Genomic DNA, 14,002 nt, shown 5'->3' on the forward strand with positions numbered 1-14,002 from the left:
TCTGCTGCTGTGGCCAGCCCTTGCCCAACTTTAGTGGGGTGGCGTCCGCTGTCCCCTGATGGCCCAGGCTGCTGAAAGGCATGGCTAGGACAGTGACACTCACCCGCAGGGTTGTGATGGTGGCAGGATCCCGGAGCCGGCCCTCTTCATCCTTCAGGTTGTAGCCTTCTGGCCTCTTATCACGTTCACTGACTTTCCACAGCTTCACGGTTTTATCTGTGGAAGGCAATCGGAAGTCAGGGTGACAGGGCAGGGAAGCTTTCTATGGGGATAGGGAAGGGGTAGGTGGTCAAGGTAATGAGGGTAAGATGTGCTATAAGACCCAGTCCTGAGTAAATCTCATGTGATTTGAAGGCAAGTGCTTACTCCATGTCACAAGGCAAGACAAAAGCACAGATTGTGTTGGGACAAAATGGCTCTCTTTGATGATGCACATACACCTTACCTTTTAATTTGAATCATTCAGTAAAAATATTGATTGAAATTCAATAAGAATAGTCACGTACATGGAGTTCACTATGTAACTGTTAGCACACGGACAATTAATCTAATGTTCCTTGGGCAGTAGGACACTGTTGCTGTTTCTGTTTTTAGCATCCATCCCTCTTAGACACTGTCCTCACCATGCCTGCAAAGGCCCTTCATAACCTGGCACTCTCGCCTTCCTTGGCCCTCTCATATTGTGGACCATTCTGCTCCCTGACTCCTGTGCTACTGTCATGTGGCTTCTTTCTATGCCCAGAACAGTAAGCTTCTGTCTCAGGGCCTTTGAACTTACTCTGCCTTCTGCCAGGAAAGCTATTTGCTGTCTGTCTGTCTGTTTATCTGTCTGTCTATCTATCTATCTATCTATCTATCTATCTATCTATCTATCTATCTATCTCTCAATCAATCAATCAATCAATCAATCATCTATTTCTATCTGGCACTGACGATTAAGCCTAGTGCATGTAAATGCTAGAAAAGTTCTCTGCCAATGAATTATCTCTCAGCCCCCATGACCTTTTCACATGACTTACTCATTTTTGTTTATGCACCAACCCCAGAGTAGCTTGTATAAAAATCTACATAAAAACATAGTTGCATTGAAATTCTCCATTCTTTTCTTCTCTTTGTCCTTGACTTCCACCTCTTTCTCCCCCCCCCCCCCTCTCTGCCTTTTCTTCTGCATAGCATGCTTCACCATCAGTTGACAATGGTGGTCATTTCTTAATATCTATTTGTCACTAGAAATCTTGAGTTTTGTCCGTCTTGTTCATTACTGAACTTCCAGCATTTAGTGGTACCTGGGGTGTGCCTGGAGCTCCATAATATCAATATCAACAACAAATAAATATTAGCTTGAATATGAATGATCTCCTCACTTTAAGAGTGTTTTTTAGCAATTTTCAGGGAACTAAGACAACATAGAGATGAAGCAAAATGTTCTTATCAGGCTGGGAGCATAACTCAGCTGCATAGGGCACACAAAGCCCTGAGTATCAGTCCCTCCCCTTCCTTCCCCTCCTCTCCCTCTCCTTCCTTTCCCTCCCTTCCCTTCCCTTCCCATCCCCTCTCTCTTCCCCTCTCCTCTCCCCTCCCTCTGTTCACTTTTCCTTGCTGCTTCCTGATAGCTACCAACCACAAACTATAGTTTAGACTGTTCTACCACCTTGCATCTCCTGGTGACACCTGCCCTTGTCCATAGCCTTGAACCAAAAATGAGAGCTCTGCCTCCAGATGCTGACAGCCCAAGGCAGTGATGGAGGGAATCTGGAACTCTGAGGAACTGGTGAGGCATGCCCCGCCCAGGCTCTCAATTCTACATTTTTAGAAAACATGTTTGGGCTAAGCCAGTCTTGACTGTGTACCATATGGTCCTGAACACCTTCCTTATCAGATCACACATCTGTAGCCTATACTTGTCTTTGCCTTTCCTTCTGAAAAGCAGGGACACACTTAATTTCCCTGTCTCTGTTGGGCAGGATTTGGTGTGAGATACTGTTGGACCTAATTCCCACTACTGCCTTAGATTGCTGTTAGCTCTCAAACCCAGGACAAAAGCCTGAGATACCTATTATCATATCAAAGGTGACTCTGGCTGCCAGGTTCTCCCAGAACCCTTCAGTCCCTACCTATTACAAAGTCCTTCTGGCTAGCATACCCTGTCTCTTCCCTGAACTTTCCAGCTCAACAGCTGGGCTGCCCTTTCTCTGAGCTCCTCTGATCCTATATAACTCAGCAGGTTTGGGTATGCCAGTCTCTCAGGCCAGGCTGCCCCTCTTGTTTACCAGCTCCCTCTTGCTCTCTTGCGTCTTTCCTCACACGGCCTGGCTTAGTCTGACCCTATTCACTCTGGATACTTCCAGATGCCTTTGTCTGTGCCTCTGGATGTTTTCTCCCTCGTATGTTCAATAAACTTCCTCCTCCACCATACCTAGGAGCAGTCATGCCCTTTTTCTTTTATTTCTTATTTTTCATTCAAGAGCCACATGGCCAAGGACTATGGTCCTGTAAGAAGGCACATACAAAGTAGTGCTGCAGTCAGGATTGGTCATCAGAAAACAAGGAAGTGCAGAATGCTCACTTAAATTTCAATTCCAGATTACGTCCATCCATAGATTTCAACAGTACACAGTTGTCACTCTGTACCCCAGTAGGAATGGCATCTTTCTTATTGGGGTCTTAGGACAGAATGAATCAGCATCTTTAACCATGTTGGACTTCTAATGATAGTGTCCAAATAGCAGCTGCCATTAGAATTAGCTTTCCATGCCACAATTTGCAGTACGAATAAGGTTAATTTCTTGCCTTGAGCTTCATCCCACAAGGATGTCTCTATTTTTCTGGAGAAAAAAAAGCTGTGCCTCTAATTGCCTTTAATATGACTTCTTTGGTTTTCTCCACTACCCTAGGGGCCACACCATCACTTCCCCAGTTTTTCACCTTTGGGAGGACCGCTCTTGCAGACAAAGGCACAGGACCTCACAGTACTTCATGTGCTGCCATTAGAGGTCTTAAAGTACCATGTTGTTGTCTGTCAGCAGCTATGGGGATATTTTAGTAAAAATCTAGTTTCATACACCTGGGTGTTATTTGGGCATCCAGGCCTACTCTCATGTTTGGTGTGGGATCCATGCCTTCTCATCTGTGTGCTCACTTTGACTTGTACTGGGAGGAGAGCCTGTTCCAGCTGTGGGCTTAATTTAGAAAGTGCTAACTCTATGTTCACATCCCTCTTGTTCCACGCTCTCTTGAGAGCCTGTTCATATGAGGATGCTTTCTTAGAGTGAGAAAGTTAAACACGGACCATATGTATAGTCCCTTGATTTGTTCCTCATAAGCAGTGGCTGAGAACAACCAATGAACCAGTCAATTTCACCACCAAATCTTTTCTCATTTTTTTTTGGCTTTGAAATGTGCCCAAATTCATTTTAATATTATATTTTATACTATAAATGACAAATTGATATAGAGATAAATAGAAATCACAGGTAAAACACAAAGATAAAAGCTGCTTATATGACCTCCAGTTAGGGATAATCCATGGTCAAAATTTTATATATATTCTTTATTTTATTGAATTGTGTCTCCTATATAGCTTTGGGTAGCCCAGAAAAGAGACCACCTTTATCTTTCTGCCTAGTGCTGGGACTGCAGATATGCTCCATCATTACTATCTCTTATAAATATTCCTTTATTTTCTGTGTGCAGTATCTTGAGGCAGGGAACTACAATGACATTATGTATACTAAGTTATGTATTTAATCATTTCCCTTTTATTATATAAGAGGTACTTGCTGCTATAATTGAAAAATGAGAATGAGCAGCAAGGTTAAAAAAGAAAAAGCTTCCCTTAGTTCCAGTAGTCGAAGATTACTGTGTACATTTTCTTTATAGTCTCCCACTATTTCCTTGTTTAACTATTTCTAACTGCACCATATAGGTAATATATACATTTTACCTGATTGTATATTTATATCAACATCTATCCATATACATGTATTTACTGAATTTATTACGAGAAATGCAATACACTACAGGATATACAATTTGGAGGAAGAATGTATTAACCACTAAAAGCCTAATAGTGGGAGACTTGTTATTAAGCTATAGAGGAATCAAATCATATGAGGAAATATGCACTCATATGGTATTTTAATAAAATATTGGCTAGGAAAGTACTCTTTTCACATTATTATATTTAAAAACCTGGCTTACAAATACCTGTAGAATATATCATCTTTCTGTTAATAAGCACATTATTTATACCTTTTTCTTTTTCTCTAAAAGACACTAGCAGGAATTCTCATGTATCAGAACATACATTGTCTTTGTTTTGTGTCTGGGAAATTTCTTAATTTTCACTATGAACACCTTAGCACTCTGCCTTTCTCAGCATAAGCATCCAGGCAAGATAAGTAGGCTAGACACATCAATGTACCTTTGTGTGACAAATAATCTCAAGGCCCGTTTCACAGTGGAATGTTAGCTTTACTTTTCTTTAAATGTTGTGAAGTTAAAAAACATATTCTAGTAGAATTAGTAACTCTACTCAACTAATGAGATAAGCACCCTTTCCCTCAAAAAGATAATTGATGGAGAATTCAATCCAGTTCCCCAAGGTTGTGTTGCCTGGGGTAGTACTTGACTTTATTATCACAGTATTTTCATTTGACTCAGAATCTTGAAGCTTTGCGGGGGGGCGGGGGGGTGGACTCCAAGGCGCATGCAGCTGTTAATGTGAATAACGGCTTTTTCTTTCTTCTGGCTTGTTCTCTGAGTACTTCATCATCACTTGTGGCAGCCTTAAATACAACCTTATCATTTATCTTCATTCTCTCTTTTACATAAGTAATTCCCACTGTCTTCCATAAAATTTTGAATATTAAACTATTTGCCTTGTGTGTGTGTGCGTATGTGCGTATTTTTAACCTCAATATTAGCATAGAAAAGAAAACCATATAAGAACATGGGGATTTTTCTTAGAAGAGTCATTTTGAGATGTGGTTGGCATGTAAAATAGCATCCCAAATGGGAAGATAATATCCTTGTTAATCAAAAAACTATTTAAAAACTCAATTAACAGAACATTATGCTATATAATTAATCTTCATTGAATTTTGCTTTCTTTCCCATCCCCCCTACAAAGTAGTTAATAAGCCTTTGGATTTTACTGCAATAATCAATAGGCTAAATTTCATAATATAATGTAATCTAGCTATGGAAGACAATCAGACACTTCCCTGCAACTGAAGTAATTACATTAAAACTACCACGAGCCTCTTTCATTCTGAGTGGTGGGTAGCAACAAAGTCTTTAAACGAGACTTGAACAAAAAGCAGCCGCAAGAGAATAAATGAAAATAAGATGAGGTTATTTGGCCTCCAAGAGACCAAGGTTGTGAAAAGTAAACAGGACAAAACCAACCAACCAAACAAACAAACAAAACAAAAACAAACAAACAACCCAGCTATGAGAAGAAATGACATTAACTAGAACCTTAAAAAAAAAAAAAAAAAAGAACAAATAAAGACCTGTTCATATTGAAGTATGCTTGAATAACTCCCAAGTAGCTAATCTAGGAATGCCATGTTTTAGATCTACACACTGTCTTTGTATTTGAGGAATTTGGGGCCATCTGCATTACATTCCCCCCCTTTTTTTTCTGTAAGGCTGATCTACGACTCCACTGTATACACTTTCAAAATTAAAATGATAAAGGATTTACAAGTGACTCACAGGGCACAGCCAAGACTTAGTAATAGGAACTCTTTTGCTATGTGTTTTTCTCTTCTATAAAAAGAATATATGCCTGATTGTAGTGTAGACATCGTCTCCATTTTTCTGTCCTTGATATGAAAATTTTTTAAAATTTTATTAATTTATTCATATTACATCTCTATGGTTATCCCATCCCTTGTATCCTCCCATTCCTCCCTCCCTCCCATTTTCCCCTTACTCCCCTCTCCTATGACTGTGACTAACGGGGACTTCCTCCCCCTTTATATGCTCATAGGGTATCAAGTCTCTTTGGTAGCCTGCTATCCTTCCTCTGAGTGCCACCAGGCCTTCCCATCCAGGGGACATGGTCAAATATGAGGCACCAGAGTACATGTGAAAGTCAGATCCCACTCTCCACTCAGCTGTGGAGAATGTCCTGTCCATTGGCTAGATCTGCGTAGGGGTGATATGAGAATCTTAAGTTACATTTAAACATGTATTTGTCACACAATAAAACGAATCACTCTTCAACTCCTTTCCTTGGGCAATGGTCTTTACTTTTTCTCTCTGAGTCCTCTTGTTACCATTTTCCATCAGCATCCTTCAGTAGTGACTGAATTTCAGCTGGCTTTTTCCCCCCCGAGGATAGGGCTAAAACCCTGGCGTGCCATCATGGCATGACCATGCTTTATTCACCTCTCAGTACCCAATGCCCTCTTTTATATTTATGTCACTTCTTCCTAAACAAACGCTAGGACGTGGGGAGTTGGAAGGCGGATTAAGAGACTATGTTTCTTGACCAGTTTTTGGAAGTATCCCCATCTCCTTTGGTCTTGTGCTCGCAGCTCAGAATGTGATTTCCTCAGATACACAGACATCTGCTTTGCAGACCCTAAATTATATTCAGGGATTAATAACTATTTTTCAAAATGCCGACAGCATGTCGAGTTTCCTGAAATGCATTCCCAGAGTAACATGCAATGAATCTTAAGACAGGAAGTGACATTCCCCAAACACCTGCAAGCAATCTACATTAGGAAACTGCAGATAACGGGTTCCACAAAATTGGGTCATAAATTTGATATTTATAAAAAGCATAGATACTATTTACAGAGTCCAACTCCACATGCACCATGAATACTGCTAATTGTCATGCAAACAGAGTTTCTAAGTTTTTTACAAGGGACAGAAGAACACTGAGGCTAAGGGAGACTAACAAGTCTAGTTAACTGTAAAGTATCAAATAGGAATAAAGAAAAACCTTCCTCCACATACCATTGGTAGACAGAAGAAAGTAAGCTGCGTTCTGCTGAGGGAGCCATCTTATCTTATTGATTTTTTCTTCTATTTCTAAACTCTTCAGGTAATCGAACTCGGGCTCATGGCTCTGGAATGTGCTGTAAACATTGTATTCACCCCGACGATGAACCTGGTTTTTACTCTGTAGGAAGGTAAAGCACACAGAGAAGGTTAAACCATTTAAAGCAAGTGCCAACTCGTGGATTCTTTTTTCCCCTCTGAGAAAAGCCATTAGGGGTGTGCAGGAAGGCTGCATCAGGGAGAGTGGAGCCTAAGATCACTGCAGCCATAGGCTCAGCTTTGGTTTACTGGTCCCCAAAGCATGCAATGTGTTGGCAAATATCAGAAACATACACACACACACATATACATACATATATATTTGTAAATTACATATTTAAACTATATTAACAAAAAGTATATATCATAACATATACATAGAAACAAAAGTTGCAAGGCATGGTGGTGCATGCCTTTAATCCCAGCATGGGAAGCAAACGGTTCTCTCTGAGTTTGAGGCTAGCCTGGTCTACAAAGTGAGTTCCAGGATAGCCAGGGCTAAAACTGTCAAAAAAAAAAAAAAAAAAAAAAAAAAAAAGGAAGGAGAAGAGGAAGAGGAGGAGGGAGTTAAAATAGGACAAGACTTGGCAAGCAATACAAATAGAAGACTTAATATTCAAATCTTTGTGTGTTTCAGGAAGTGCTGAGTGGGCCATTCTGTGATAATGCTCACACATACTTATATCAATCCCTATGAAAGATGCAAAGCTGTAGCAAAGGCTCACGGGATCTCGAAGAGGTAAGTAGAGCAACCACCTAGATGGAACCCAGAGGCTCAGAGAGATAAGTGACTCTTCCAAGGTCACTTAGCTCTTGAGGAACAGATTTGGGCACCAGTCCCTCCCGCCTCCCTTTTTATCCAGCATAAGTGATGAAAGAGCCATCTGCACATGAGCGCCATCTGCATCATGGAGAGAGTGATGGGCTCTACCTGTGACTCTCCCCTAGCACTAATTATGTAAAGTGCAAACAGCAGGAACTAAATAAATGATGAGATCCCGGAACACAAAGCCAAGGCCTGAAGATAGGGAAAGGGTGGAGAGAGAGAGAGAGAGAGAGAGAGAGAGAGAGAGAGAGAGAGAGAGAGAGAGAGAGAGAGAGAAAAGGCTTATTGAGGAGCAAAGAGAAAAAGAGACAAGAGGGAAGGTCATATTACATGAATTTTAGAACCATGTTACCCATGGTTTTGAGATTTGGTTTGAAAATCTGTTCAAAAATTAATATTTGGGTCTTATCAAACACATTTCAAATCGATGTTTGATTTTAAAGAAAAGGCCTGGTTTAGGATATATGATTTTCGATGGACACAGGACACCCACAGGCATATCTCAGTGTGCCCAGAAGCGGGCGCTTCTGCTGAGCCTAGAGGATGCAGAGACTGGGACTGGGGTCCTTTTGAGCAGTTTGTCTGGGAGCAACTGAAGAGTCAGCACGCCCAAACGATGTCTCTAAGCTCCATGATCCTCATCCTCACTGACTTCTATGTCCCAGTGAATGCACTCACACTGCCTTGGAAGGTGTGTCCCCATTCTTCTCCCAATGGGTCAGGCTCCCCAAATCTCCCCTTAAATGAAAATAGGTGAAACCTATAAATAGCTAGCAGAAAATGTGGGATGGAATATTACTGGTAACATGCAGCCTTGGGTAATTTATGCTAAACAGTTCCTCTAGTTCCTTTAATCATAGCTGTGAACCTAATTGGATTTTTTTTTTTAATTGGAGATTTGAAAATCAGTTTTCAAAGGGTTTTAGAAGCTGACATCCTTGCCATTCTCCTGCTTATTCACGGAGACCTGGTCCATCTAAACAGTATATTTCTAAGAGGGTTGATTTGCTACCATCCAAATCAGACTGTCAAGTGTGTGTAGCATGTGCCAGACCAATTAGCACCAGGCAGTTCTGGAAAAAGCAGGAAAAATTCCAGGTCACGAAGAGCGATTTAGTTCTTACTTGCCAACTACATTTTCATGTTACTAGGGCCAATGTAATAGGCTGGGTGCCTGATTTAATGCTGAGCACTTGAATTTACACAGAACCCCGAGGGATTATGACGCCCTTATAGAAATTAATTGCAAATAATGTGCAATTACCAAATATATCACCCCTAAATGAGGCTTTCCTCTTTTGAGGGGGAGGTGTAATGCAAATGGCTTGGAGGCACAAAGCGGGCATTAAATTGCTCAGGAAGTCTCTTGTGGAGCTGTCCTCTAACACCGGGCCTCCCTCACGCCTCCCCAGTGCCCAGTGAATCTCAGAGGCAGGGCAGTGGCAGATGGGAGAGTTGCTAGAACACAGACTGCCCTGCTGGAGGGACTAGAGTGTGCCAGGAGAGGACAAGGAAATCAACCCAGGCCATAATTCCTTTCTGAGAAAACAGAAATAGGAACGGGAGGGGGAGCATCCTCAATTTATATGAAAACGAGAGAGAATTCCTAGCAGAACCGAAACCTCAGGAGGAAACCAGCCACTGAAATGGCAGTTATATGACATACCCAGCTCCAGGGACCCACACTAATGTATACCCAATGCTGGGCAGAGGAGCCTTTTTGGAGGGTTTCGCCCGTTGGGTAGGCTGAGGATCACTTTCCTCCCTATTGACCCAATATGCCCTCTTTACAACTGTTTTCAAATAAAGATATATATATATATATATATATATATATATATATATATATATATATATATTTTTTTTTTTTTTTTTTTTTTTTTCTCTCCTATGTATTCTAGCAGTACCTGAAATGAAGGGAGATTGAATTTCAACACCCGGAGGAGAGATCCCAAGACAACAGCTGGAGTTTGCTCCTCCACAAGCACCTGTGGAATTTTGTAGGTCAGATGAGGAAGGCTACTGCTTTCCGCTGTTCACTATCAGAATGATAAGGCCTGCCCAGGGAGAACCCTCTGTGAGGTGCTTTTGTGGGCTTGAACTTAGAACAGTGGATGCTAATGACTTTTTGGCAGTTTTACTGTTGGTGAGCAGAAGCGGCAGGCAAGGTTAAGGGAAACAGACACGTGAGGATTAAGGCACGGTGGGAGGCCTCCTCTAAAAAGGGAAGAAAATGGGAATTTCCAATTGGCTGATACTTACCTCCTGTTCTCGCTGAAATATTACAACCCGACCCCCCTTGTCCCCTGTCGCTAGCAACTCTCCCGTGTGGTTGAATTCTACCGTAGAGATAATGTCAGCTGAAAAGAAGAAGACAAAAGCAATTTAAGTAACTGCACACTTACTTTGAAAGGCTAGATAATAGACACACTTTTCTGTGCATTTAAAGGCTCAGGGCTCCGGCTGTGCAGCGGAATTTACAGGGTTTTATGTTCTGCATTGTAAGTACCACTGAAGTAGCAGTTAGGAAAGTGGATTCCCTTAGGTGCCCCGCTGCACTGTGGGCTCCTGGAACATCTGGGACCAACAGAGGGGCAAGGTGAGTTCACACTCTTCTGTTTTATAGGAAGAGACAGTGAATTTCTTTTTGCCCATGGAAATGGTACTTTTTCCTTGTTAATTTTCACTAACCACAGAGCCCTCTTCCACGCCAACAAAGTCCCCGAGACTGGTATCAGTGCTGTGGCCAGGGGTCGGGGTTAGGCCTGAGCATGGAGGGTGCATCTGCATTGATTGATGCTGATGCCAATCACAGGAGAGCGTAGGTGTTACTGGGGCACTCCACTAGTCCTCCAAGTTCACTAGTACTCTCTCCCCTCTTGCATAAGCCCAGCAATCCTCTGGAGAGCACGCACGCCCTTTTCCAGGACACGGTACTGGAAAGACAGTGTCACAGGGTCAGGGGAGTATTATAGGGAGGTGCAGGCAGCAGGGAGCAGGGACTGAGAGCACAGACAACCACAAAAGGAATATCAGCATCAGTGCTCCTTACCACATTACCACCATGGCCCAAGGACTGGTGAATTACCTATGACTGGCTTAGGGCCAGTTTTAGAAAAATGTCAGAGATTAATTCTCCCATAATCATCCTTTCCTGCGGCTTCAACAATTGGAGGGTGCAAGTAAGCTTAGAGATAAGGAAGAAAGAGCATAAAAGAGAAAAGAAAGGGAAAAGAATAAGAGGTAAAGAATTGTGATCATGGCTTCTGACAGAGGACTGCCTCAGACTGAACCTGTGACAGCTAAGGCAAGGGTGAGGGGAGAAGCCGTGGCGACGATCAAGTCTTACATCTTACTTGTGTATTGTTTTACGATGTTCTTGTTATGCCCCTTTCTTCAGATAAGTAGCATAAAATTCTCTCCTTTCTAGATATAGAAACTATTCTTATTTCCTCTTCTTTGTGCAGAAGTCAGGAGAGTAAGTCACAAGCCTTTGTCACTTTCAAGTGAGGCTTACTTAAAGACAGTCCAAGTTTTATTTTGGCCTTATCAGGAGTCAGTTCAAACTCTCCGGGGCAAGGAAGGACCATGGATATTAGCGGCTCCTTTTGAGGAACAAGTGTAGCATAGTGCATGCTGTCTTTGAGGAATTAGCACCCAGGCATGTAGATCTTAACGTAAATATCTCAAATTCTTATACACCAATAATATGCTTTCTCTTCAATACATGACAATAAAAACAATCTATGCTGGTTTTTTTTCTTTTCTTTTTATGAGAGAGGGTCTCTCTGGGTGATCTAGATTTGATTTGATGTCAGATCTGTCACAGGCTGGTTTCTACCTTGACATCTTCCTGCTTCTATTTCCTGAAATCGGGGATTACAGGTGCATGCTACCAAGCCCAGTGGTAAAAAGAAAATCTTTACCATTTTTTTTCTGTTAGTTTTTTTGAGACAGGGTTTGTCTGTGTGTAGCCCTGGCTCTCCTGGAATCACTCAGTAAACCAGGATGGCCTCGAACTCAGAGAGATCCACCTGCCTCTGCCTCCTGAGTGCTGGGATTAAAGGAATGTACCACCACTGCCTGGCTAGAAAATCTTATTTGTAGGCTGAGTGGAAGGCTTGGTGGTAGAGTGCTTACTGTGTAAGCATAAGGATCTGAGCTTGGTTTCTGAGTACTCAGACAACAGCTGAGTGTGCAGTAGCCACCTCTAATCCCAGTGCTAGCAGGTAGAGTCAGAAAGATTCTGGGACCTCACTGGTCAGCTGGTCTTAGCCAATTGGGGAGCCCCAGGTTCAGTGAAAGAGAATATCTAAAAAAAAAAAAAAAAGGGGCTGGGGAGATGGCTCAGCGGTTAAGAGCACTGACTGCTCTTCCAGAGGTCCTGAGTTCAATTCCCAGCAACCACATGGTGGCTCACAACCATCTATAATTAGATCTGATGCCCTCTTCTGGCCTGCAGGTGTACATGCAGACAGCACTGTATACATAATAATAAATAAATCTTTAAAAAAAAAAAAGGAATAAGAAGGGTTCAGTAGGAGTGGGTGGGGAATTACAGAGTGTAATGAGATGGTTTGTTTGAAAGTACATTATACATGTGTATGGAAGTGCCAAACAATAGCCGGGCATGGTAGCACACACCTTTAATTCTAGCACTTATGGAGGCAGAGGCAGGTGGATCTCTGTTAGTTCGAGGTCAGCCTGGTCTACAAAGAGAGTCAGGACATCCAAGGCTATTACACAGAAAAATTCTGTCTCAAAAAACCAAACCAACCAAAACAAAAAACCAAAAACCACCATCACTACCAACAAAAACGTCAAACAATAATTTTAGTATATCAAAAACTATGGAAAGAAATGGAGGAAGACATAGAACAACAACAACCTTTGATTTCCACAGACGCACACATGTAGGCATGCACCTGCCCCCTCACACAAGCACCATGCCCACACAGGCATATCCGCTCCCCATACAAATCTTGTCTATGGCTTGCCTATGGCTTGTGGGTCAAGTGTCTATGATTTCTGGCTTATAATCATCTTCATTTAGCTAAGGTGACCTCAATCCTTATTGATCTAAACTGGAAATCAATTCCATTTTTCTCAGGAAATGAAGCACAGAATAAGTGGGGTGGTTGCTAAGCCCTTGGTATAAGTTTGGAAGGCCAGTTCACATACCAGGCACCCACGAACCAAGGCCCAACACGGGTGGAGGACTTGCCACTTCACACAAAGCATCTGATCTCTTGTCTCCCTTACAGCTTGTGTGTCTTACCCACTTACTCTTTGCTGGGAGAAGTCAGCCGCTAACTGTCTGCAGCTGCCTTAGGATGCCCTCTCTGAGGCGTATTGAGTGTTAAGTGTGTGCTGCTGACGTCTCTGCTGCATCTGGCCTTTCAGTGAGTCCAGAAATAGCTTCCCAAGCTGTCTAGAACATCAGGTAGTCTCAGTTGTCTCTTCGGTTCCTAGCTTCTGTCAAGTGCTAAGAAATGAGTCAAGACTCAAATTGCTCAAACACTAGCATATGCGAGAGGGCGGGGGTGGGGGGGGAGGCCTGTAGGGAGTCCCAGCCTGGAACAAAAAAATGCCAGGTTCACATCGTCTTTGTTTGTTTGCTGTTGTTGTTTTCTTTTGTCTAAGACAGGCCTCAGTTTGTAGTTCAGGCTTTGCCTTGGCCTCAGGTTTAGGTTGGCCTCAAACTTGTGATCTCTCTGCCTCTGCCTCGAGTGCTGGGATTACTAGCGTGTGCTGCCATGCCTGGCTCACTGAGGCTAAGTTTTAAGCTCCTAGAGTTTATACCCTTGCCTTGGGTGGTAACGTTGACACACAAACTCTGGACCGTGGCTATGGAGCCTCTCCAGTGAGAGCCAAAGGTGCCCTCACTTGCCTAGAGAAGGCCACTCTCAGCAAAGCAAAAGCTACACGCCCAGTGAGGACAAATATGTGTCTTTCTTTAAAATCTACATAGCTGAGAATAGGGGAGGATTCAATTGAAATCACATAGTCCTAGCCAACACCACTAGAGCCCTCCTTTATGGAATACAAGGTACTGCCCTCGACCATAAAATGTGTCTCATTTGTTTTGCAGTTGCCCCCTTATCCAGGCCTCTA

General features: G+C 42.5%; 1 protein-coding gene across 5 annotated transcripts in view; it reads right to left on the reverse strand.

Annotated features, from left to right (window-relative positions):
• Positions 1–14,002, reverse strand: part of Ppp2r2b (protein phosphatase 2 regulatory subunit Bbeta) — a 409,949-nt gene that overhangs the window by 86,971 nt on the left and 308,976 nt on the right. For 4 of the 5 annotated variants that reach the window (XM_051163909.1, XM_051163910.1, XM_051163912.1 and 1 more), the window contains 3 exons: positions 10,151–10,248; positions 6,979–7,144; positions 104–216 (listed from right to left, as the gene is read on the reverse strand). In XM_051163909.1, coding sequence (XP_051019866.1) covers positions 104–216; positions 6,979–7,144; positions 10,151–10,248 — 377 coding nt within the window. The remainder of the gene's footprint in view (positions 1–103; positions 217–6,978; positions 7,145–10,150; positions 10,249–14,002) is intronic. The other variant, XM_051163913.1, reaches the window with a different exon arrangement.

The sequence above is a fragment of the Acomys russatus genome, chromosome 20, assembly GCF_903995435.1.
Source record: "Acomys russatus chromosome 20, mAcoRus1.1, whole genome shotgun sequence".
Classification (NCBI taxonomy): domain Eukaryota; kingdom Metazoa; phylum Chordata; class Mammalia; order Rodentia; family Muridae; genus Acomys; species Acomys russatus.